General features: G+C 39.7%; 4 protein-coding genes across 5 annotated transcripts; 2 read left to right on the plus strand and 2 right to left on the minus strand.

Moving 5' to 3' along the window:
* The first annotated feature begins 7,087 nt into the window (after nucleotides 1–7,087).
* On the plus strand, nucleotides 7,088–8,757 carry LOC145889593 (uncharacterized). Its single transcript, XM_082980573.1, has one exon. The coding sequence runs from the start codon at nucleotides 7,228–7,230 to the stop codon at nucleotides 8,194–8,196; it is 969 nt and encodes a 322-aa protein (XP_082836699.1). The 5' UTR covers nucleotides 7,088–7,227; the 3' UTR covers nucleotides 8,197–8,757.
* Nucleotides 8,758–9,848: 1,091 nt separating this feature from the next.
* On the minus strand, nucleotides 9,849–13,772 carry LOC145889151 (putative methyltransferase-like protein 24). 2 transcript variants are annotated; one of them, XM_082980032.1, is made up of 7 exons: nucleotides 13,672–13,772; nucleotides 12,791–12,898; nucleotides 12,478–12,566; nucleotides 11,999–12,215; nucleotides 11,144–11,257; nucleotides 10,976–11,070; nucleotides 9,849–10,503 (listed from the first exon to the last, which is right to left on the minus strand). In XM_082980032.1, exons 1-7 carry the CDS (start codon nucleotides 13,760–13,762, stop codon nucleotides 10,189–10,191), a joined length of 1,029 nt encoding a protein of 342 aa, XP_082836158.1. In that variant the 5' UTR covers nucleotides 13,763–13,772; the 3' UTR covers nucleotides 9,849–10,188. The 2 variants fall into 2 exon arrangements, with proteins under 2 accessions (XP_082836158.1, XP_082836159.1); XM_082980033.1 differs by having other exon boundaries at nucleotides 11,144–11,236; nucleotides 11,975–12,215.
* Nucleotides 13,773–14,821: 1,049 nt separating this feature from the next.
* Nucleotides 14,822–19,466, minus strand: LOC145889650 (N-acetyllactosaminide beta-1,6-N-acetylglucosaminyl-transferase-like). The gene is made up of 5 exons (XM_082980643.1): nucleotides 18,840–19,466; nucleotides 18,424–18,548; nucleotides 17,447–17,647; nucleotides 15,794–15,924; nucleotides 14,822–15,039 (listed from the first exon to the last, which is right to left on the minus strand). Exons 1-5 carry the CDS (start codon nucleotides 19,464–19,466, stop codon nucleotides 14,822–14,824), a joined length of 1,302 nt encoding a protein of 433 aa, XP_082836769.1.
* Nucleotides 19,467–21,305: 1,839 nt separating this feature from the next.
* On the plus strand, nucleotides 21,306–24,248 carry LOC145889501 (receptor-interacting serine/threonine-protein kinase 2-like). Its single transcript, XM_082980466.1, has 6 exons — nucleotides 21,306–21,444; nucleotides 21,506–21,675; nucleotides 21,733–22,589; nucleotides 22,728–22,841; nucleotides 22,997–23,176; nucleotides 23,262–24,248. The coding sequence occupies exons 1-6, from the start codon at nucleotides 21,436–21,438 to the stop codon at nucleotides 23,993–23,995; spliced, it is 2,064 nt and encodes a 687-aa protein (XP_082836592.1). The 5' UTR covers nucleotides 21,306–21,435; the 3' UTR covers nucleotides 23,996–24,248.
* The last annotated feature ends 663 nt before the right edge of the window (nucleotides 24,249–24,911 follow it).

The following is a 24,911-nucleotide window of genomic DNA, read 5'->3' on the forward strand; positions in this document are numbered from 1 at the left end:
CACGCCTTGCTCAAATACTACAGATGTTTAGAAAACGTTTCGTTTGATAGCAATCAGCAGTGCATTTTCATCAAAATCAGTTGTCAGTTGCACCATCAATATTGTCAGAGTCAATTGTATTGATACAAAGCCATGCTTCTGGTGAGAACACGTGATTCTTTACCAACTCTGATTGTTACGTAACAACGTAAATACCCTAGATTCCAGATTCCAGGGCCTAGAATCTAGATCGATTAAACTGCGCGAGAATATTAAGAGCAAGCCAAATTCCACCCGAGCCAAATCAACGTGATTCGTTAAATGTAATGACGTGCGAGTTTTGTGCTTTTGTGAAACCTTTCTTTTGTGTACGTTTCGCGATTCACCTGCCTTCTTTAGATGAGGAAACTTGAGTTGCGTATAACAAAGGGTTATAGACGTCATATTAGCCATGATGCAAAACAGTCTCATTTCCTGTTATCGATTGCAAATGTGTAGTAATCAACAGACTCTGTTACCAAAAAGAATTTAAAAGAAAATGCGAGCACGTGGCAGTAATATTTACTTAACTACCCAAATACTTCTAGCAACAAGACCAAGCTAACTCTTTGTTGAGTTGGAAATATATTTGTCAGCTCTTTGTAAGTGTGGGTTAGTCAGTCTATCCCTGTCGGAGAGTCGTGTGATAACACTGATATTAACTGACAAGCCACAGAACCTAATGCACCCATATGGTGGATTTCGAAAAGTCCATGCAAGGTCAGGGTTTAAGTGCCATGTTGGCCACATTCCATAAACGAGCACTTGGCTTTTAGTGTTCTGGGTTTTTGACATTTTGGTGCAAGAGAATTGATAAAAGACACGACAAGGTGTCAATCACCGCAAGATTCTCACCAGAAACGTTGCAGGCCTAAGATACAAATGTAATCGCGGTTTAGTGGAAAATCTTTAATTATGAAGAATATCATGTAATTTACAATATAATATTGAAGTTAGAGGAGCCTGTTGTAAACATGTTGTCAGACGATGTTTTCCATGTAAGCATTTTAATTTTTATTGAGCTGTTTAAACGAAAGATTGCTTTGACAAGACACAAAGCATTGCGGGTTGTTCGGTCTAACTTTACAAAGCCATAATTATTCGTCCTCACTGATTTTAATACAGACCTATTGTCATGTCCATGTAAAATACACTACAAAAGATGAACAAAAAGGCTTAAAGGGAGAAATGACATATTCATGCGCGATTATAACGTCATGCAGCTCCCCAATAATGCTTATATGTGTTACACATGGATGCAAGTAATAAAATCATTGATGGGCGGCTTTGCGGGCATCTCATTAATAATGCACACCAACAAAACGTTGCAATCTTACAGCAAGCAACAAATCCTCTTTGTTTCGTCAACAAGCGTCACTGCAAAACCCATTATGTCGTAATAGCAGAGGATAATTCGTCGCCGAACGTATCTTTGATACGCAACCAGGCGTGCTGGTTTAGGGTCGACAGTATTACACATACGTGAGCAGCAGTAATCCTTGAAAGTGTTGTAGGCTTGTTAAAATTGAAAAGGGGCCAACGTTTTGTAATAAGTTCATCCCCAAGGGGTTTTCATGACTTAAAAGCTACGCATGTGACATCTCCATCAACGGGTGTCATTCCACCCTGGTTGTGCCTTCTTCAACTTCGGATACAGCTGGGTTGAACACTGACGCTATGTTAATGGTGCGCAATTAAATAAAAATGAGGGAAAACATGCCATGTTTTTTTTAAATAAACGTCAATAAAAAATTATAACCAAACGCGCTTCAACAATGCTAAATGTTGCCCCTTAACGATAAAACATACATTTTTGTTCATCTGAGAAAACACCATCGTAAATATTGTGAGTCCAATGCACAGGGACATTGCCTATATTTTTAAATAGAGCTACAAGGAGCAAATACTCTTTCTAACAGTTCAATGCAAAACCAAACAACCGTAACTTGTGGTAACGCGCGCCAAAGGAGCGTTACGGTAACTTGAGTCTGGGATCAGTCGACTTGAAACTGGTTTAAAAAAAATTGATTAGTGCGTGACGTCACGGGCAGAAGGCGTGACGCCATTCCTTCAGGAGATAAGATCTGACGGAGAGGTGCAAAGTTGCTTGGCACAGGTTAAGGGGGCTCTCGACCCTTTAAATGGCCGCACTGGGCATTGGTAATGCGGTGACATGATACGGCTTAAGTATAATGATGCGCAATGCGCGGGGATGTTTTCTGTGAATGTTCAGCGCCTTCACAAAAATTATTCTTGTGTTACAAAGCGAAAAAGGTAAGAACACTTCAGAAAGTCTAAAGTGCAACTGATTTGGTGTATTTTTAGTCAGCTACAGACAATACGCTGTATCGGCAAGTTTCAATATAGCTTGGTTGGCGATGTCGCGGCTATTTCATTTTAGCTGTGTGTTTGGAATGGGTTATGTTTTAATATAATACAAATCTTACTGGGAATATAAATGTTATCATTGAGGTTTAATATTACAAGAAATTTAATGTTTCTTGGTGGAGATTTTGTGTCCTGTTTCAGCAATTGGACAAAGACTGTCAAACTTTTCGAATCCAATCCCATACGTTTTATTATTTTCAATAACCACGCGTGGGTCCAATCGGTCACACGTGCGTATGTTTCGATTTCGTTTTTTTACCGCTGTGTGAATGCTCAACGTTTGGTGAAAATCATTGAGGCAGTTTGGGTTAATTTCATTTTCGGAATTAATAGTTTTCTTTTGTTGTGTTTATAAGAAAACAATTTTCAAACAAAATACCGTTGATTTTTTCTTGTTATTGATTTTATCGTAATTTCTATTGATGTGAATAGAGAAGAGATTGAAACGCATGGTGTTGGGGATAAATGGTGACCTTGGACGCTGACACGTTTGGAATTTAATATTCACAACGCTTGGTAAAAGGAGTCCAATATCATCGATTTCACTGTCAGCATGACACGAAAATATAGTTGAGAGCTAATTTACCGTAACTGAAGAACGCAGATCAAAGCTTCCCGAGTTGTTTTCAGTCGAAACCTTTAGGAGATTAAATCAGCAGCAATTGCTGTAAGATCTCGGTTTCAAAGTGGGGTTTTTATTTCAACAAATCATGTGATGGTTGTATGGTTTACTTGCCTTTGTTTACATCATAATTTATATTTAACATATGTTTATGTTGACATTGTCGACTCCTTCCTTACTCTTGCATGGTGACGACGAGCTTCTGTGTTCTGTGACTAGCCGAACCGAATACGAAATAGTATGGACAGATTTGAAAATTCGGCATATTAGCCGCGATTCCTACATTCAATGTGTTTAAATCAAATTTAAACAACTTTAACTGAAATCGCGCATTGTCGTAGGCACGCAAGAGGTATGGCACGAAGCAAATACTAACGCAGAAACAACAAAATACGTTTATGACGTCATTAAAGATTTCAGATTCGGGGGGATATTGGTTTAGGTATTTGGTTTCGGCCAAATCCAACGTTGGTATATGTGTTACAAAGCGCGGTGGTGTAATGGTTTGATGTTATCTTTGGGGACCAATTTACTTGACAAAAATAATCAAGGCTGTTGGCTGTCGTATCCAGATGTTCGCGGTAGCATTTTGACCATCCCTACCAAGGCATGGTTCGCCACACAAGCTATCCATGCTGTGCCCAATCAACGCTGTGGTTGTTGTCTGAACCGCATCACATTGGTTTGCGTTGCAGGAAAACTGGTTTTGCAAAGGTTTTAGGATTCAACATTAAATGTAGTCAATTGTGTTCTGCTATTTTTTTGTTTAAACGTCTATTGTCTGCAAAACTTAGTCATACGCGCATACGGAAACATACATCACACATATTGGTGATGTCAGCTAGTAAACATGTGAGAAACCTTTTAGCTGAAGTTCAGTAAAATTCGTCTGTTCTTTTGTTTGGCCGTCAGTGATTATGTGATTGTCATTTTAAATACTCCCTTCTTGTATACCAATGTGAAGAAAAATGTGCTCTTAATTATCGACCGAATTTCGTTGAAACTTCTGCTTTTTTATCGAATACATCATCCATTTACCATATTTTTCAATTGCTTTCGTTTTTTACATCGACATTTTCGATTGCTGGTGTTTATCGCCTTTAGGGCAGAATATTGGGTATGACATGGGGGCACTTGACGTTTGTCCATGCAATGTCTTCGCACATAGTCATTGACGTGCGACTTGGTGTCACTGAAACAGGATTTGGTGTCAAAAATCGTGAGAATGAGTTGGAACCTAGGGTCATTCGTTGCTCAGTCCTGTGGTCTTAAGGCGTTGGAATTTTTTGCACATTGGATATATCAGCTGTCCTTTGGAAAAATTACCCATTGTCACTTGCGGAAGACAAAGCTTGTGGGTTTTCCCAGTGTAAAGGTTGTGGTTATACCCGGTGGATATAACTGCACTGAAATATAAGCAAACAAATATGAATTCGGGCTCGCCTTTTGAAAATTCTAATGCTTGTCAAAGCTTGATTTAATCTGGTTTTGCCTCAAACCTGTTAGCCGCAAAAACCCAAAGGAAATCCTGCTAAGGACACGGTAATATACCCCTAAGTCGCGCTGTTTTAATGATGTCATGACCCAACGCAACGCGAAAAGGGGGAACACTCACATTAATCGTTATTTTGCCGCGTTTAACCAATGCCTTTAAATAAAGCTTCCACGAACTTCCTTTGTCAGTCCAAAGTTGTACCCTTGTGTGCCATACATGAACATGGAAGTCGAAAAGTATCCTTGCCGGACAGACATATGGTATGAATGTCGTAGTTTGTGAGTTTTGTTGCACACAAAACCAGTGGAGGGAAAGTATATATGCAGTAGATTGTCTGGGCATGTTCCTCTGCAAAGGGCGACGTTCGCAGGATATGTGGTGGTTCACTTGTGGACAATGCCTTTACTGTTGTGTTTGTTTGCGTTCGACGCTCCGTGAGTTGCAGAATTTGTATCATACGCTGTACGTCAGTACCTATAGACACATAAGTGTGAGTTGCGAGTGAAGTCAGTGGGTAAAGTGATTAGTCATTCGAGAAAGTGATTTTTTTCCTTGGATAAATTGATTAGTCATTGTTATCAAGGAAGACAACTAAAAAAGGTAGCGAGTCACACAGCAGTGATTTACTTGCATGCTCACACGTAGGCTACAGTTAAACGAAAAATTAAGGAAAAGTCGGTCATTAAGCGCCAACGCATCAACGCGTGCAATTGCGTTACGCGGTGCAAGGCTGTTTTGTATACAGCACCATTATTGCGTTTGTAACTCTAATACGAAGGTGCGCGTGGATAGCCTTCACTTGTTATATCAGCGTAAATATGGTTTGAATAACAACCGTTTTGCAAGGAACGTTTGCTGATTTCTGCTTACAACGTTTGTCAAATGCAGCAATGCGAAATTCTAGTTGAGAAGTGCGCGTAAAAAAGAAGATGGTCGGGGCCCCGACATGGAAATTTTGTACTTGCAGCCAACCGTATGACGGTGGAGATAACGCGGGATTTGTAACGTGCAATTTGTCGCATTTTACATTCCAACTATTACTCTGTTTGTTATTCTGTGGTTTAAGTTCTCGTTCACAATTTTGTCAAAATAGCCACAAACAAACCTTCAGCATCTCGAATGTTCGAAAGACTACATTTGCAGTTTCAAGAATGCCGTGAAAATATGTAATACATTTAGAATTTCTCCAGGCGAGCTTATTTCCGTCTCCGCGATTGGCCAAAGTTCCCATGACGTCACACGAGCACAGCAGGGTTGCCTGGGAACGGAGGTCGAAATTAGGTGCTTAGTTTAATTGATTCTGCTGATAAATTACGTTTAACGGCAGCGAAATTTAGCCACCCTTCACGATGGTATTAGATAAACATTATCTTTGATGGGTTTTAAGCGAAAATAGACTGTTCGCCACTAAAACTTGTTGTGCATTAGAGCAGGGCTCTGCAGACGTTATGCTGCTGTAGACGAAGCCAGGTGTGCCGTGGTTTGACAACAACCGTACAATTTTTTTTTATTTTTTTTTCTGAATGTGCGAAGTTTTAAGTGTGTCGTAAAGAAGTTGTATTAAAGCCTGTCGCCCGGACAATATATTGACGCTTAGGCACAGGTAAATGATTGTTCTGCTTTCCAAGACCCGTACAGCAGCATACACTCTAGTCGGTAGCCTGTGATAGAGTTACTTTGCCGGACTTTTCACAACGCTATGGGGCAGGGTTGCCATCCGCCGAGACCGTACTTTGCTTATTGATACCGCGATTGAATAAAATTTTTGATTATTTGCTCTACTTTGGCGGATTTTTGAGGTTTCCATAATTAATTACGTCAAACGTAGGCATTCAAAATCGTCCAAGAACTTTCATTACACTGCTTAACCAACAACCCGTATTTGATGCGGTCCGCTGAGATAAAAGTAAACAAGCACGCAGATCAAAAACAAATACGTTTCTTAGAACGAAGCGCATGTGCATTTCTGATCTTAAATACAAAAGCGCAAATCTCAGAAAAGGGCGCAGTATCGCAACCCTGCGTAAAGGTCGTATCCTTTCCATTGTCTTTTGGTCCATTGTTCTGAATACAAGGAAGTGACTGCGGCTCGAGGTGTGACGTTTAAATTCGGCAAGAACCACTTCTCTCGCTTGAGTCATGACGCTGCAACAATTAGTAGCCGAGATGTTTGTTAAAAACGTTTTAATTCCAACGGTGTGATTTGTGTTCTTAGGCCGAACAGATCGATAGGTGGACCCCAGTGAACTGGGAGTGAAAACATCTGATCAATTCCGAGTTTTTTAGTTTTTCTCCCAACCTATAATGTCACAAGAGCAGAAAAAATGTTGCTATTTTATAATTTGGCAGCAATTAACCTTTTGACGTTGGTATCCAGCGGAATGGTTCGTTCAGTTGCTAAAAACAAAAAAAAAACAGATATATAACTGATGTTAGCACTGAAATCGCTTTTGTCGGTAACTTTGTTATAAATGTGTAAGGTTTCGGCCATTTTGCTTTTTAGGTTATTGTAGGCTTGTTTAAGTCAACACAGTGAGGTCGTCAGGCTTTTATGTTTTGTTTTTGCAGATAAAGTTACGTCAGCTTTCAGTTGACAATTGTAACAAGCAAAGTTTATCAATTGCCTGAATAACTGATCCTGGTTGCAGAAAATGCGTTGTTTCTGAACTGCTCTTACCAGTAGTAAAAAAACAAGACTGTCGTCATGGCGTTGCAATGCTGGGCTAACGCCACCACTGACCCCGGAACATGCGTGTTGGACCTCAACGGCACCATAATCTACAGCACTCCATACATACATGCAAAGTACTTGAGCATCGCACTCACTGTGACAACTGTGTACATGGTCTTGGCACTGGGAACCTACGAATATCGGATGAGACGAACAAAAAGACCCCCAGTGAATTTCATGCTTTGCGGAGCGGTCGCGTTTCAATTTATTTACTGTGTGAAGTTGCTTTTAGAGCTCAACCACGTTACCAGCTCACCCGGGGCTTGCACAGTGTTCCGGTACATCGGTGCCGTCTGCTATCCAGGAAGTCAAATACTGATCTACACCATTTTATGGCTCCGTCAGAGAAAGTTCTACTCTGACCCGTTGCTTGCAAGCTCCGTTAACCGATCTCTCAAATACGTGAGCTTGTTTCTCATAATATCAATCTATGCGACGGGGTTGGTGGTACCCGCCTTTATCATTAAGAATCTGTGCTCGATCAACCTTCACATCGGATGTGTTTTGGTGTGGAACCGGCAGCACATTAGAGATTTGGCTCCAGCTTTCATTACTTCACTGCTGGTGTGTTTCCTCTGTCAGTTGATCCTCTTCGCTCTTATCACATACCCACTGGTTGGCGTCGACAGGCTGCACAAAAGCGACCAACACCATTCACGCGTTTGCACCCTGCGGCCGGACATACGCGCTATGCTCATCCGAATTGGAATCTGCACCGCGATTTGCGTCACTTCCTCTCTCATCTTGCACTTGTTGACTTTTCTCGACGCTATTGGACACGTGTGCATATTTTGGCCGGCATTTATGTGTTTTGATTTAGTTCTGAGTAACTCCGCCGTTGTGTGCACGTTCGCTAACTGGCGCCACAGAGTCTTTCCTTTTGTCAAGGCAAAAATATATTACGAAGGCGAACAGTACCGAACGTCTGTGACAAATCTCTGACACCGGTTTACTTGCTTGCTATATTTGACCCCATCAACTGAGCATGAATGTCAAACATCGAGGTTGATCAGGTTCTGTCCGACCCGAATATCTAATTGGAAATCTAATAGAAATTCAGTCCCATGCGATGGGTACATAGTGGTTGTTTTAATGTCTTCTATCGGATGAATTATCGTGAGTAATTCGCTTAATAGACTAGAAACGTGATACATAAAATATAGAAATATCAAAATAATACCACACGTCCAGGATATGCTTTACTCGTCTATTGCTGCATCGCAACCTTGACTTCACTGCAGCGAAATGAAGTCAGACAGAACCTAATTATCAGTGGCTCTATGTGTTACGGTACGATGCATGTTTGGTCAGGATAGGTGGATGTTGAACTCGTCATATGGGTGTTTGATGTTGTAGACACATGTCTGGTTGCAATATTACCAAGAGGTATAAGTTTTCGTTGTCAAAAATTTTGTGGCTTTTGTATCAGGGAATCTTTACCAATATAACGGTTGCTCGAAAAAATTAGTTGCTACAAAATAATAAAAAAATACTTTTAACTGAATCTTGCACTACTGGCGAATTTGCATGTAAGAAATTTGGAACAGACCAACATGATAACGTTTTTTTCGCAATAAAAGGTTCCTTTGCAGGACAAGCGATCTTTACAGCGACCACTTCCTGGTTTTGATGAGCATTGCCTTGTAGACCATATTTTATGTGACAACTTCCCGGTCCTAATGAGCATTTCCTTGTAAGCCATATTTTATGTGACAACTTCCCGGTCCAAATGAACATTTCCTTGTAAGCCATATTTTATGTGAGAACTTCCTGGTTCTAATGAACATTGTCATTATTAAGCGAAACTATGTTCTAGTTGATGAATAAGCAGTAAACAACACAAGTTTATGCAAAATTGCCGGTTTGACGATATTTTTTACACAAATAGTATTTTTTTAAAAGCAGAAATTAAAAAAAAAACATTTTAAACTTCCAATTATGCTGTTTAATGTAGCCATAACAGGCATTCAACGCTCCAAAAGTTTGCCAGCGTTAGCGGTTGAAGGCATAAGTGTGAGATTTAACCACATGCTAAGAGTTGTGTGTACTTCACAAACCATGTACATAATTCTTGTAACCCGATTGACCCAAAATCGCCTTGCGTTACTTTCCTTAATTTTTATTGATGTAAACCGATTTCAATGCTGTGAGACGATCACTGACAGTTCAACGCTTTGCACATGTTGGGACTTTTGCCTATGAAAGCTGTCCAAATCCTTACTTTCGTAGAACAACAGCAAAAATCTCTTTCGGAGTGGGAAATCTATCTGGTGATCGAGAGAAACGACTTGAAGTTGCACCGGAGGTAGGGACAGATCCAGAAATTTTCTTCGGGCTTGAAGGTTACAAACCAAAACTTATTGTGACAGAATAATCGCGACTCATGTATAAGCCAGACAAATCTCGCTATTGATAAACGCAACTGAATACGAGGAAAACTTTTTTTTGAGGAAAATAAAAAAGTTCGACAAAATATGTACGATTGTGCAGAACAGGACCATCATAGACTTACTTTGAACACACCCGAAAAGCAAAGGGGAAAACATTCAATATGAAGGATTTAAAACAACTTCGTCAAATGTTTGCTTGCAATGGTAATAACATAAATGACCAACTTAAATAATGAGGGAGGTTTATTCTATGTTTCACTGATTATCAAGAAAATCATCATCTGGTTTCTGATGTACCACAAAGCCGCAATACGGAGACAAGTAGTTGGATAGCCAAGACTTTGAATACGTTGAAGCTGACTGTGTAACGATCGCAGATTCATGTGAATATTTCCATGGAATGTGAACTGCAGTGAAATACTTGTTTGGCAGTTTTTTAAATCCTCGAGGTATTCAAGAAACCAGAGGATTTTTCCACATCAAGGCCCACAATTACACACAGAAGAAAAACAACAAAATAAATCTATTTTCGATATTTATGACGTCACAGTTGGCATGGTTGCGGGTCAAAGTTTACAAAGGCAATTTCCCACAAGATGGTCTCCGGGCCTCTGACTATTCCTCGCTTTTTGTCGAGTTGCGAGTAACTTGGATCTTTCTTGATAATCCTCTCATACCTCACATTATCGGTGGTGGCGAACAGACGATATTGGCGGTCGTTCAACTGCGACATCTGGCGGTAAAGTAGGCGGCACCGTTTCAGCCACTGGGGGTTTATAATCGGTCCAGGAAGGTGAACCTCAAGACCGAACTGTCTGACGCACTTGTAAAGTCCTGTGTCAAGCATTTCTTGAATAATCTGGAAATAAATCACAATATTTTCTGCTTTGCAGTTGCGTTGTTATGGAAAAGTGATTTTATAACTGAGTTCTTAGTTCGGTCTCCAACTGTAACCTAACAATTCCTTAACACATGTATATGTATCGAAATAATTTACCTATGTTTATTTATCACCTCAAAACCCAAACATTGCAAGTGAATTAACGTAAGAAATAAAAGTAATTTTGCACGACTAACTACCAGAGCCAAAAATAAGCTGCTGGAACGCCTTTTCGGTTAAAGTAAGAATTCAACGGTGTCCCAAATATTTTTGAGAAACTTACATTTGGCAAATTCTCAAGCAAACAAAATCGCTATGGGTTTTTTTCTTGTAAATCAAACCGTTTCGGTAGAAATTTTTCGTGACTTTAAATTCTACCCAATACACAAATCTGCGGCTGGCCAACATGCTTCGAAGTACCCGGAAAAGGAACAAACATTGTGTTGCCCACCTCGTCCTCAAACCCTCCCCCACCCGGCCGGTCTGTGTCCACTTTCAGGTAGTCCAGATATCTTCCACTGTGACCCAGTTCCCTCAGTAAGGAACCTACAAAAGAAATGATACCCTTATGTCGTAATATGATGTAACAAAGGAAAAAAAAAACGTCATCGGTTCTTACGCAGGGTCCTCATTTTCCATCCTTTGAAACCGTTGTCGGTGTCTTCGGCAGCGATGCCAATTTTGTGGAATTTGACTCCGGATTCGCGAATAGTTTCGTCTTCCATTGCAATACCTACAGCATTAGCATGGACATTGATGTTTTGTTCGTATTACGCGTCGCCTTGTTTTTATCTAAACCACTATTTCTTAACAGTGGAGTGGCTTGCTTCAATGCGAATACATTTTTTGCAGAGGTGAAAGCAAAATGAATTTGTTAAAGTAGTTTGTATCCAACTGTTTGGCAATCATCAAACTGCCTGTCGTATCATCTCTATTTGTTATCATCTGTTGTCTTTTGATTTTGTCCCTAAATTTCACTTCGAAAAAGATCTTATTCTGTCTGAAAATGAAATGCAGTCTACAACAGTCATGTGGGTGAATGTAACCGATCCAAGTCAAAAACACTGGATAATTACTGCAAATTTTACAGTTTACAACAAAACGATTTACACGATGGGATAACAAACAAGCGTGAAAACAACTATTTTGTCGTGAAAAGGTTCACAGACAGCTGTAGACAGGGCTATTGGTTCGACGTCACAGGTTTCATCAATGGAACTTGTGACTAACAAAGATCTTGCCAACAAAACAAACAAGCAAGACTTCAACTTTGTGGTGACTATACAGTGGTGAGTATAAATAGACTGGCCCATATTGCTATTAACATTGTCATGTTAAAGACGTTTCGACAAAAACTTTTGTCATCATCAGTTTGACTGACGCGATTGGTAGAGCTCCATCAATATAAGGAGCAGTGGTGATATTGAAAAGATTTACGTTTAGTTTTTTTGCTTATTATCAAACAATCTCTTACTGGGATCAAAGGAATGAACTTCGCATCCTTTTTTCGCCATCGCGTCATCGAAACTGAAGTCTTTGCCGATTCCAAACGAATACACCAGACAACGCATGCCATCGCCAGTGTTTCCCTTCCAAAAATGAGGCATCATACAAACAGGGTATGAACCGTCCCCGTCTTCCAAACCGTTGCGATTTCGACCTCCGTTCATTTCTACGTTCGGGCAGTGGTACTATAAATTATACAGCTGGTATTTAGACTGGTACAATTTGAACGAAGTGCGTTTGGGTGATTGACGAAAGTATTTGAGATTTCGGTAGCAAAATTGCAGACAATCAAATTGCGTTTCGCGATATGCAGTGTTAGCTATTTTTTTTACACTGCTGCACCGGTCAAAGCGTTTTCGGTGGAGTTTACATAATATTCGTAGTTACGGGGCTTATGCCCATGGGGTTCAAGCACCAGTTTCCTTACAAATTCTTGCAAAGACCGACCTGCATTTTGTAAACGTAATTCCACAATCTTTCAAATTCTTCCTCGGGAGGGGAATTCCCCGCCGGTCCAAATTTCAAGTTGGCTTCGGCTGAAATTGCACAAAGGTAAGCGTAAGCGTGGCAAGGTGATGAAATTTCCACCTTTCTCAGGTCGATTATGCAAACAAACGTTTCAACTTAAAGGTAAGAAACGTGATTCCACGCATTACAGATATTCCCAACTTGCTGCATTAGGAGAAAACTATATGTTGGTGTTTTTCATCGTTGTGTAATTTGTTTGTGTTTCGATAGAAACCTTTTTGTGATAACTCACGTGGTATAAGAGCAGGGAGGAAAGGTTCTTCTGCTTTGGGCTGAACTTCTGCGTCCAATTTCTCATCTTCAAACAGGTTTCCATCTTTTAAAAACACCTCTCGGTTTCCTGTTGCACAAACAAATCTTTCTAACATGCACTCTTGGCCCCCTTTTCTCAGGTTATATCACTTACTAATATCGGAAATGCGTGATTACCAATTATACGACCCACAACCCGGCTTATACCACAGTACAGTAGAATAATTTGATCAATTCCCAGTTTACATCGTAGCCCACACATGTCCGTATGGCTGGACTGCGGCTATAGACAGCAATTGGCAATACATATATATAACAAATATAATGTTTTTGTTTTTAGTTATATATATGTAACTTAATAATCTGCTCTTCTGGCACATATAAAAAACGTAACTTTATTCCGACGTTTCGCCTATTATACTCATTACCCTGAGGAAGCCTTGTTGTATAACAGGCGAAACGTCGGAATAAAGTTACGTTTTTTATATGTGACAGAAGAGCAGATTATAAGTTACATATATATAACTAAATCTTTCTCAAGTAACCTACACGTAACTTTCTATTTGAATAAGAACTGATGTTGCTGTTCAGTGGAATACGTTTTCCTTAAAATGAAACTGCATTTTGACACGAGGTTATTTTATGTTGTAATTTTGACACATTATTATGTGCAATATAACCATGCATGTAAATACTATTGTTAGTTCGATGGGTTTTTATGATTAAAATAGCCTAACAGCCGGTCTGTATTGATTGTTACTTCACAATATCAAACCGTTGCTTGTTCCCTGGTTAGAGATTTAATGCCACCAATACAAACAGATGAATAAACTGACCAACAAAACCAACAACATAACCTACCTCCAGTCTTTCTTGGCAATAGTAAGTACAATATACCGATGAAAACCAAAAACAAGCCCAAGAATTGCAGTTTTCTTCTCAGCAGTAACATGGTGACCAGTGCATCGAACTAACTTCGTGTACGCAATCCTGTGGCGCTCCAACAAGCGACTGCCTCTTTATGCCCGGGGGCTTTTAAGTAGCAGTCAGGTAACTTTTCGCAGAGATTTTTTCTTCGACATACTTCCAATGTTGATGCAGCAGCCGACTGCTTGTTGCAGTACAATTTTCTGTGTTATGGGATTTAACGAAAAAAAATATGTAAATACCTTGCGAGCTTTAGCTGTGTGGCAGTTAAAAGTGATTGACCAAGATAACGAGGGTTCGAATCCCGGTGTGGCCAAAAAAATATTTTAATACATTTCTAGTGTGTCTTTCTTTTTGTGCATTATTTGTGGTTTTGCAAAAAAAGTTTATTGTAACATAAAATACAAAAGAAAATAAGCTCTAAAAGCAAAAACACATGAACTTCCGACAAATTAAAAGTAAACTTGGTAAACAATTTCGTCCGCCAGGTGGAGCCACGCAGTACTGTGCACAATAAATGTTGGCTGCATAGTTTAATGAACTTCATCTGTTACACAGAAATGTCTCAGGTTTCATCCCCGTACAAAAACAAATAATACAGCACAAAGTCTGTGGCGTTGAAGAACGGAATATTCCTGCAAAATTTCAATCATAAACTTTTATCTGAAACCCGAAATGTTGGCATGTGGGAGATTCGCAGAAGGCTCTGCAGCTTACAAACGAAGGTGGGTGATTTGCGTTAAATGTAAATATACAGTTGTTGTATGCAAATAATCCAAACAACAAGGATGTTTTAAAATCTCGAATGACAAGTGAAAGTGGAACATATGAGGGAAAAAGTACGCAGCTCACGCAAACGCCGTGTTCGCATATAGGTGATTTAAACATGCGGTGTTCATAGAACCGTGCTATTACCTTAGCGACCACATTGCTTTGCAACACCACAATCGAGAGAAACGCACGAAGCCACCCGCAAAACAGCACAGGGTAGCAAAACTGAATGAACTCACAAATAGCTTTTGTGAAAAACGATCCGGATGACAGGAGTGCATAGAGAGGAAATAAGCACAAAATACGTCACTTTCTACGTCGGCGATTTTATCCACGACGGCAGGGATGGCCTTCTTCCCGGGTTTTTCTCGTCGTTCTTGCCCAGCCTTCGTTCATCCAACCAGTGGCGCAAACACCGAACCGTCGTGACGTCATAAGTGACATCAAACTTGTTGGCGAATGACTCGTGTCGTTTTATGACCACGGGAAGGTCAAGCGAAGAGAATACGCATATGCTGTGGCGAACGTAGCCTGTTAATTTAAAACACGAATCATTAACTTTGAACTTCACGCCCGGTTGAAGTCACGAAATACAAATGTTTGCCGACCATAAACCATGACGTGCGCAGTGCTGTTGAAAAAAACCGAACAAATATCGTCATTTATATCAACGACAAGATTTATGGGATAGAGGGGGTGCGGGGGATGAATAGCAAAAGAGGCCCCACGAATATTGTTTGCTTCAAAACTAGGGGATTTTTATCATAAAGGCTCAGTTCCACCCATAAGTTTGTGATCTCCAAAAGAAAAAAAGGCCCTCGCACCTACTTATCTTTTGCTCCCAAGGGTCATGCTTGTGCACACCACAAATTTGAACAACTTCAGTCATATTTCTATTTTCCCAAAGCTTACTTTGATTTGCCCATAGATGTCCTCAATACCATGACAGTTGAATAACAAGTTTTATTAACAAGATTTTAATTTGCCCCTGTATTTTTGTGTATCGGAAAATATATATAATTGGCACCTGAGTTTAAATGTGCGACCAAACTTTATTAGAACTAGAAATGTTTGAAATCTGCCACTAACAACTATATGGTTTTCCATATGCTAGGTGTACAGCCCCCAGGTCAGCTCTATCGTTTATAACCATAAAGCACAAGCAATTTTTTTCAAAGGGGAAGCTTTTGGCACATGTGATTTTGGGCGCAAGACAAAACCACTCTGGTGTTTAGTTTGCCAGCGTATGTTTAGTTTTACGAATACCTCAATCCGCCTCTGTTACCTTTGCAATTGTTTTGTTTCGGAGACACCCACATGATGTACGTCACGGGGCTCCACCAGCTGGTGAAGTCTCTGGTGCCTCCTGGAGCCCCTGGAAGAGTGTTGACCATCAACCAGTAATGCTCATCGGGACTGTTGACAAAAGCAAACGTCTTTTTAGATTTGTTTGCAGATTTTAAACATATCTTGCTATTGTCAAAACGTGGGAAAACTATTTTAGTTTTTTCTTGATGATTTCGCAAGATATGCTTTCGTTGTATTGGAACTCACAGCAAACATAGACAAGTTTTTACTGTAATTGTGTTGCCCTTTATGTCTTTCACTTTGTTTCGCCGATTGAGTTTGAGCACAACGTACACTCAAGTTTTGCATCAGGTTCGCCTGCACTCCATATTGTTCTTATCGGTTAACAAACATGACAAGAAAAGTGGAACCAAGATGACGAGAAATATCAACCTTCCTGTGATTAAATTAGCATCGAAACACGAACTTCCAATCGATCAAGTGTTTGTTCGAACTCTTGAACTTCATTTAGGATCGCCCCAAATCAACACTTGATATACCAACGCATGATAAGGCAGTCCAGGGTTGTAATTAGCGGTAAAAAAACGTTTGCGAATTGCGAACTGCTAATGCGAACCCTGCAAACCTGCAGTTGCCTATTTTAACACTGACTGACGCGTTGACAACAAAACTTCTCCCTGGCAGTTTACAGAACTTATGCAAATCAGTGCTCGCAGCAATCAAACCTCGTTTGACCATGCTTGTATCATACAACAGTGTGGTGTATGCTACAGGTGTGAGCTGAATGCAGATGGCCACTGTTTCGAACTATGAGGTTTCATCTGTGCATTAGAATCCAAAATTCATATTATTGGCTTCATGCTTATTTGTTTAAATCTTAGTCTTGCCCGAGTTAAAGTGTTTCATTTTTTTTCGGTTGATTAACACGTTTCATGTCGATGAGAAACGCACGACTTCACCTTGCACAATATTTGGCTGATGAAAAAAAATATCGTTAAACTTTTTGATGAGTGTCGATCCATGAACTTCAACGTATTGCAGGCTTTCAAATCATACAGAGCAATTTGACTGCCCTGAACAACGCATGATACTGCAAGTAAATGGCGGATTTGCAGAGAAGCGAAAAAATGGCGCACATTTTGCCGCAGCACAATAGGTTGAGGAACGACGACACACAAGGTACCCTTTGTCTATTGTTTGGTTTGTTTGCCACAGGATTGTAAGGGCAAAAAAAGTACACGACACCCAAGCTGTAACATTTTTGACTTTAAATAATTTAACTTTAAATAAAGAAACAGAATTAATTGCCTTTTCATTCAGAATACAGGGAAAATATCGTCCATAGCCTAGGCATCCAATCACATTTGATCATAAAGTTATAGCCTAATTTACATGATTTAACTGGGATAATGCTTACTGAACATCAGTGCTTTATTTTCTTTTTGTCAGCCACTCCTTTACTGACTTTTGCCAACTATTAACAGAAAATGGAGAGTTTTTCAATATATTCATATTTTTCGACCCGACGCCCACAGGTTTAGACACCCGAGAGAATGTTTTGTTGGGAGAGGAATGACATCTATCGTTTGAATTGAAGAAACTATCATGCAAAATGCTTTTATACACAAACCTGTAGGTGTCTTTCGACCATTCAAGCAAAGCCCTTGCTTCGTCACTGTCGTAAAACGTCCAGTGAAGGAATTTACGAGTGTAGAAGTTGTAAGCCAGATTCTTTCGGATCGTCATGTTGAAAGGTGGGGGTTCGTGTATTTCTGTAGTCCGAAGCATTCTTTGTTCCGTGCGTCCTTCCCCAGTCGTTGCGATGCCGGCTCTGCACATAAAGATGAAACCACAAGTTCGAATTGCCAGACTATTAACAATACAAAAGGCTCTTTTGGCAGTAATATTTATTTTTTCAACGTTTTGTTATATATTGTCATACAACAACATTCATCAGAATGTACATGTAGAAATGTGCACAAAACAGGGGCCCCTTTTTCGACGTTTTTTAGTTTATGTGCGGTGAAATTTTGCCACCCTGTTTGCACATTTTCAGCACATCCTGACGATCACAACTTTTAATTTTGTGAAACACTGCAGGCTAAAATATTGTTTGATGGAGATAGGTGCAATGCCCTTCGTTTGTCTGAGTGAAAATCGAAGACAAAGCCTAATGTTTGTCTACTACCGTATATAAACAGTGCTTGAAAGTAAGTACCTGTGAAAGAATACTAGCAGGTATACGCCGTTTCGGTATGAATTTAACGACTGGTGTGTCCCGAACGGTTGTGTGTAACTTATATTTAGTAAATTCATTTACTTTTAAAGAAGTACCTCATGGCATACGAAAACACAATGATTATTTTTTCGTGAAACTTCAATCGTTCGGGTATGAATTTCTTTTACCTTCAACCCTGAATATGAACCAACCAACACAGGCGACCGCAGAAATAATCGTCACCTACAGGGTCCCTATACACTATAATCGTCCCCTGTATATTCCTAAACAATCGTCCTGTACTCTATATATTTGACACGAATACAAATAATTTTGTTTCTTACTAATTTGGGAAAAATAACAATTGGGACAGTGACGTCATCTCTTACCGATGGACGAATTTAGTTCTAGCTAATGTTGCGTCATCGTTGACGTCACACCCAGGTATGAAGTTTCTTCCTCGTAGAGCTTTTAGTTGTTGGACGAGTTCAAAGTTCGTTCGTAGCGGAAAATCCTGACACAAATGTGTCCGTTTAGAAACAAAAAACACATTTCGCTGGATTTTTTAATTTTTAAAGCACGAAAGTGATATTTAGACGTTTTAATTGTTTGCATCTAAACTTTCAAAATTTACTTGTTTGTTGGTCACATTTACTTTCAAATGCGTTGAATTTTCTTATGTTATACAGTAGCTGTAATGTCCAACATTGATCTCTTAGTGGTAGAGCATTAACACAGAAGTTAATGTTTAACTTGGAACGTTCGAATGTTCTTCGGCAAATAAGTCATGGGGACATTTACCCACCTGCCCGCAGAGATTAACCAAATATTTCCAATCCTGCTTGGCTTCCAACAAGTCCTGCATGCAGTTTATATCAGCCTTAAGTCGCGCGAACGAGGCGTACACGATATACTCCCTCCTTTTCGTGAGAAACACGTTGGGGAAGCATTCCGCCATCATCTGAAACGACTGTAGAACTTCACCGGTGACCTTGGCGTCCACGTGGATGCAATAAAGGTTATTTGGCGAGTAGAGAGCGCTCAACATCAACGCGAACTGATGTGGGAGGTTGTGGACCAGAACCGAAAAAGCTATTGGAAAGTTTCGCTCTTCTTCACTTCCTTGTTTCGTCACAAAGCGGTAGCGCGACTTAAATAAGTCACAGCCGGCGCTTAAGTATTCCACAACCTGATTGGAGCTCGTGTTGTCCCGCGCCACCGTGATGTTGTTCCCATTATGACCGAATAGAAATTTGGAACAAACTCCTCCTTCTGATTCAAAGGCTTCGCTACGCTCTTGGATGTTGCGCAAGATGTGAGATGCCTCTTCCAGGAGGACTCTGTTGGATGCGAGAAGGAGATACTCGGCTGCTACCAGTGCCACGGTGATCATGGTTATCACCAGGAGGCAGATCTTGTAAAATGTGTTCATGATCACTTGTTATTGTTGCAGGATTGCAAATACTTGCGAAGATGTAACCATGCTGGGTGCAAACATTCTACAAAAGTCTCTCTGGAAAAAAAACATGCGTATTCGATTTTTCTTGCAATTGCAAACAAACATTCTGCGAAACTGCGGATTTCGGATAACCAACAATATTATAAGTTTTGCTAGGTGTAGAATTCTAACTACTGGTTAAAAATGTTCTTAATTCCGGTATTAAGGTATGTACCGACTATTCTAATGGCACACCCAGTATAATGTCCACTGTATTGAAAACTACTGACCAGACAACTTTGCTGTTTTTATGTCAAAAACCAAGGTTGTGTTTTTTTTTCGAGCACCAAAATACCATTTTCCTTCTACCTTATTCTAAATGCCGAACCAAAAAACGCTGCCAATGATTTGCAACAAACAATTCTTAGTCATACGGAATACAGCACATTCACCGCCTTTGGTAAACACATTTTCTATCTGTCCGCTTTCGAGGTATTCACGATTCCAATTCATGCTGGTGACAAGTGACAATGTGTAAACAGTCCAGTTGGTGCTTGTTGCTACGTTTTAAGCCGACTCTAAGTTTCCTCGACCATTATTGTGTTGGACCCGTTCGTGGAACAGGCACCATAAACAATGCGCTGGTTTCATTTAATGGTTTTTTAGGTGTAAACCATACCGTGTGCTTTTACAATGTGTGGGGGTGACTTTAAAATTGCAGACAATGAGCGAAGCGCCGACGTTGGCAAATAAGTCCCTTGCATATAATTAAAATTCAAACTGAAATGTTTCCTGGGGCCAAGGCAAACATTTTTCTAAAGGTAAAAACAAGCTTTATTTGCACTGCAGCCAATGCTATCTGACATTTACATTTTGCTCTTTTTGCGTCACATCACCAAAACATATTAAAAAAACAAGCAATAACACCTAATATAGGCTTGTCTGCAGCTAACTTAAACGATATGCATATTTAGAAACACAATATTGCGTGACACCTGTTACCCTGCACGGCATTCGCTAATGATTTAGAAACACAATATTGCGTGACACCTGTTACCCTGCACGTCTCCTGGACAACTTATACTCATGGTCTTACTAAAAGCCGAGATTTTTGCGAAACGAGCTTCCTAATTTTTAAGCATTGCTGATACTATATAGTGTCTTTTCAGTTGGTAGTTATTAAGTAAATGCACATGTAATATTCATGCATAAATGCATAAATGCATACACTGTGCTGTAGCTATGCCCTATTGACCAACATTTTACCATCAGTACCCTGTCAAGCCACGAACTAGCAGGACCTGTGTCCTGACATCCTGTGTTCGTGACACGACGCTTACAGTCTGCACCGTCTGCGCTTCAGTGTCTTTTATCGATTCGCTCGCGAGAAACGCGGTGGGGTTTGAAAGGTAAGATGAACGCACTTAAGCACGATTGGCGACATCGGTCAAGGGCCGTATACGTACGGGATTCGTGAGCAGGATAGCTTGGGTTCTAATCCTGTTATGGTAAGAAATAAATGTTCATTCAAACAGCAAGTGAAAAACTTTACTATCGTATGTAGTAACCCAACGCATATGCAGTGCAAGATCCCAGTTATACCATTGTACGACATTTCACAAGCCTGACATGTTCACACATTCTCCTGGATATCAAAATCAATGAAAGCAAATCAATTTTCTTTAATGAGCCCGTTGAACGTGTGCGGTGGACCCCATACAATGCAGTCATAGCTGAGAGTGGGTTTGTCGTGTTTCAGGCCCTTTTTATTATTGAGAATCATCAAACGTGACCAACTTGCTTTGTACTCGACCTTCGCCAAGGGAGCAACAAAAGTTTTGATAACAGAAGGGCGTAAGTTGAAGTCAGCTGCTAGTTTAGGAAAATAGTGAAACAAAGTTTAGGCCTACAGTCTGTGTTTAGTCAAAGTAAGCTGAAGAAGGTCGTGTGGAAATTGCAAAAAATGAGTCAGGTAGTTAAATGAAGTTTGTCAAAGTTTAGAATTTATTGTATGCATTCCATTTTGCTTTCAGTTGTGCGAATTTGATGCCGAAGATATTCTTTGTGACCTCGATAGGAGCGAAGTTGGTTCAGGAGGTCATGGTGATGTTGTTGTCGGGCAACACGAAGTTTTCAATCAACTCGCGATAAAAATTTTTAAAATTTCTGGTGGACTCAGGGACAAAAGGCTTATCAAAAAAAAGTATAACGATAATTTGTCGAATATGGAATAAAGTTTTTTAACAAATCTCATTCGCAGATTTGAGAGGGAAATTGGACACTTGCAGAAAGCCAGCCATGAAAACATAATACGAGTGTTCGGTCATGTCAAATGGCCTTATGCGCTTGGAATTGTGATGGAATTTTGCCCTGCAGGAAATTTAAGGCAAATGGTGTCTGATCCTGAAATTCCTGTAGGAGTTTCCCTATCCGTTCGAATGCTGTCGGATATTGCGACAGCAATTGCCTTCATTCACAACTTGTTTGAGGACCAACGCCTTATCCATCTTGACATAAAGCCCGAAAATATTTTGCTTTCAGATAGACTGCGGTGTAAGGTCGCTGACTTCGGCAGTGCCGAACTTGCCGCATTGAGTGGAACAACAACAGAAGTGGCTTTAGGTCATTCACCAAAAAAGGCCGTAACGCCATTTTACACGCCACCAGAAAGGCTAATTAATATTTCTATTCTTCCAAGGAAGGAGCATGATGCTTATGGTTATGGAGTAGTGGCATATGTGGTCATTGCTCTTGTGCCATCACCCTACCCTGTAGGAGAACAAGAAGCAATTTTGAATTCGATTAAAACTGGCGCCCGTCCCAACCTTGAGGCGGTGCAGGAACGAGTCAGAAACCTTGACGGCCGCGACAAAGCGTCAGTTCAGAAGCTGGTGGAAATTATGAAATTATGTTGGCACCAAATTCCTGACCACAGACCAAACATGCTCTCCGTCAAAGACGACATGTTGGCACTGTTGCGAGACCAATCACCGGATGCAATCAACCAGCAGGAAGCTACAGCTTTACGTCAAATGGATTTCAACACCCACGCATTTTCCAATCCAGATCGACTCGTTCCACTTCACACGTATTCCACTCACGATAAACGATTTAGAGGTGTTCTGACAATTTATTTATGTTTGTTTGTAGTTATAACTAATAGGCCTATACTCCCAAATTTACAAGGGTCATTTTTTTCAGTTTGGTTTCCATAGCTATGACTTGTGTTTGTTTATTATTTGATATTAATATTAGAGTTTCATGGACAACAAGTTTCTCAAGAAACAGAAGAAGATCACCGAGACGACACGTTGCCTTTACCTGTCCAAAACAAATTACAACAAAGGAGAGACAACGCTGAAAAACCAGGTTGCGTTTTCGCAGTGTAACCGCGTTCAATATTTGCATTGTTTGTTGTAATCCTAACACATTGTTACTCATAACATGTTATGTAGCGATATGTGAAACCAAATATTGCAAAGTTTGTGGTCTGTTGGCAATAAACATGTCTGCTTAAATTGCAGGAAATTCAAATCGGTTTTACTTCATGCTGGCGCTGATTATAGTTGGACTTGGAGTGATCATATCTGTTTTCTATCCCTATGCGAAGTCCCCTGTTCCACCAAAACAACCCTCTAACAACCTGGAACCGTCACCCTTCCTTTCCTTCAATTTAAGATTTATGTTACAACTAAACTCTACTGGTAAGCATTTGTAGCATTTTCTAATGTGGCTATAATTTATTAATGCAACAATGTGCTCTTGTTTTATGTATAATACATTTCACAGAGTTTTTCAACGATAGCAAGAAGGCAGCAAAACTTCTTGGAGAGTTCACACATTTTTTGAACCACTCATTTCTACAGGAAGCTTCTCTCGTCAAAGACGATCTTCTGTTGCTGGTGAAAAAAGAAACTACAGCTTTCCAATTGCTATCACACGTTGACAAAAACGTACGAAGCCAAAATGTTTTTCAAGCGGTTGTTTTTTATCAGTTGGCATTGCATTTTTATGCCAGTCATCCAGATATCAATCACAGAGCTGAAGGGTTTTATCATTGTGTGTCAGGTTTAAAATACGCTGCTCTTTTTCTTATGTCATCTTTGAAAAAACGAAATCTTGCAACAAATTATATTTTGCCTGCAGTAGTAGATATTGTGGTGCAGTTGCATAGTTTTGAAAAAGTAAATAAGCTTAAACAAGGCGAAATTGAAGTAGACTGTTTAATTTTACTTCATGAAATTTACAGTGCCCTCAATGACAAGGATAATGCCAACAAACTGTTACAGAATGCATTAAATCTGTTAGATAAAAATTATGGTGATGCAGAAAAAAAACATGAAAAATACGGCATACTATTATTTAAGCTCGGGATATTGAACGCAAATAACTCAAACCGCAAAGAGGCAAAGGTTCTTATTGAAAAAGCAAAATTTGCCTTCAAAGAAGCAATAAACATAAGCGACGCACAAAGATACGAACACACAAAGAGATGCGATGACGTATTAAAACATTTAACTTAGAAAAAACAACTTTTAGTCGGCGCAAATTTTAATACAATTACCAAGGAACACTTTGTCAATCTTCTTCGTTTTTCAGGTCTTACAACTTAGCATTCGGGTTATTTTGCTAAAGATAATTATATTGATGTTTTTTTAGCGTTTCCAGTGATATTGGTAGTAATGCATCCTTACAAAATGTATATATTTACTCTTGTTTTATTTTGTTCTTCGGTGTTGATATTTCTCTTTCTCTTTTAAAATGTGTGAACATAAAAACGCCTTAAGTTTTTTACAATGCATTGTTTCTATTATATATTGCTGTGTGTGCATGAACAAAATGTCTTACGATGCTTCGCAAATAAAACTCTTACTACGTTTTGCAGACTGGGGGTTGCTAAGTAACTATTTGTTTTGATCGAACAAACGTGGAAACTGGGTGGGGTTTTATAACAGAGGCCTATTGTTACGTTTTCAAAGCAGGTGTGTGTGTGTGTGATCCTACCGCCAATATTAAATTTCTCCTTACCTTTCCGTACATTGTAAAAACACAAGTGCTGTCAGACAATGGGAGTGATTTGCTATGTATTAGGATTGTCTGTTGATGAAACTGAAACTTCCAACTTTTTAAATCATCCAAAACAGAGCAAAGTTTGTAGAATAAAAATATCAAAAACTTTTTCTACCCATCTCTAGAAAATTGCGTTCGCCTGCTACATGTAATTACCACGCATGTCTTGTTTGTATTGAAAGGTTCGGGCCCATGGCTTAATATTCTATAAACGCGTGGTACGACTTACAGCACATAAAACTGGTAAAGCGACAAAAACTCAATCTTCACCTCATGACATTTCGACACTAAATAAATGAAAGAAAAGTAAGTGCGAAAAAATATTTCTGCAGCCCATTTGATATTTACTCGTCGACTCATTTTTCTTAC

This window comes from Ascidia mentula, chromosome 2 (assembly GCF_947561715.1).
Source record: "Ascidia mentula chromosome 2, kaAscMent1.1, whole genome shotgun sequence".
NCBI lineage: Eukaryota > Metazoa > Chordata > Ascidiacea > Phlebobranchia > Ascidiidae > Ascidia > Ascidia mentula.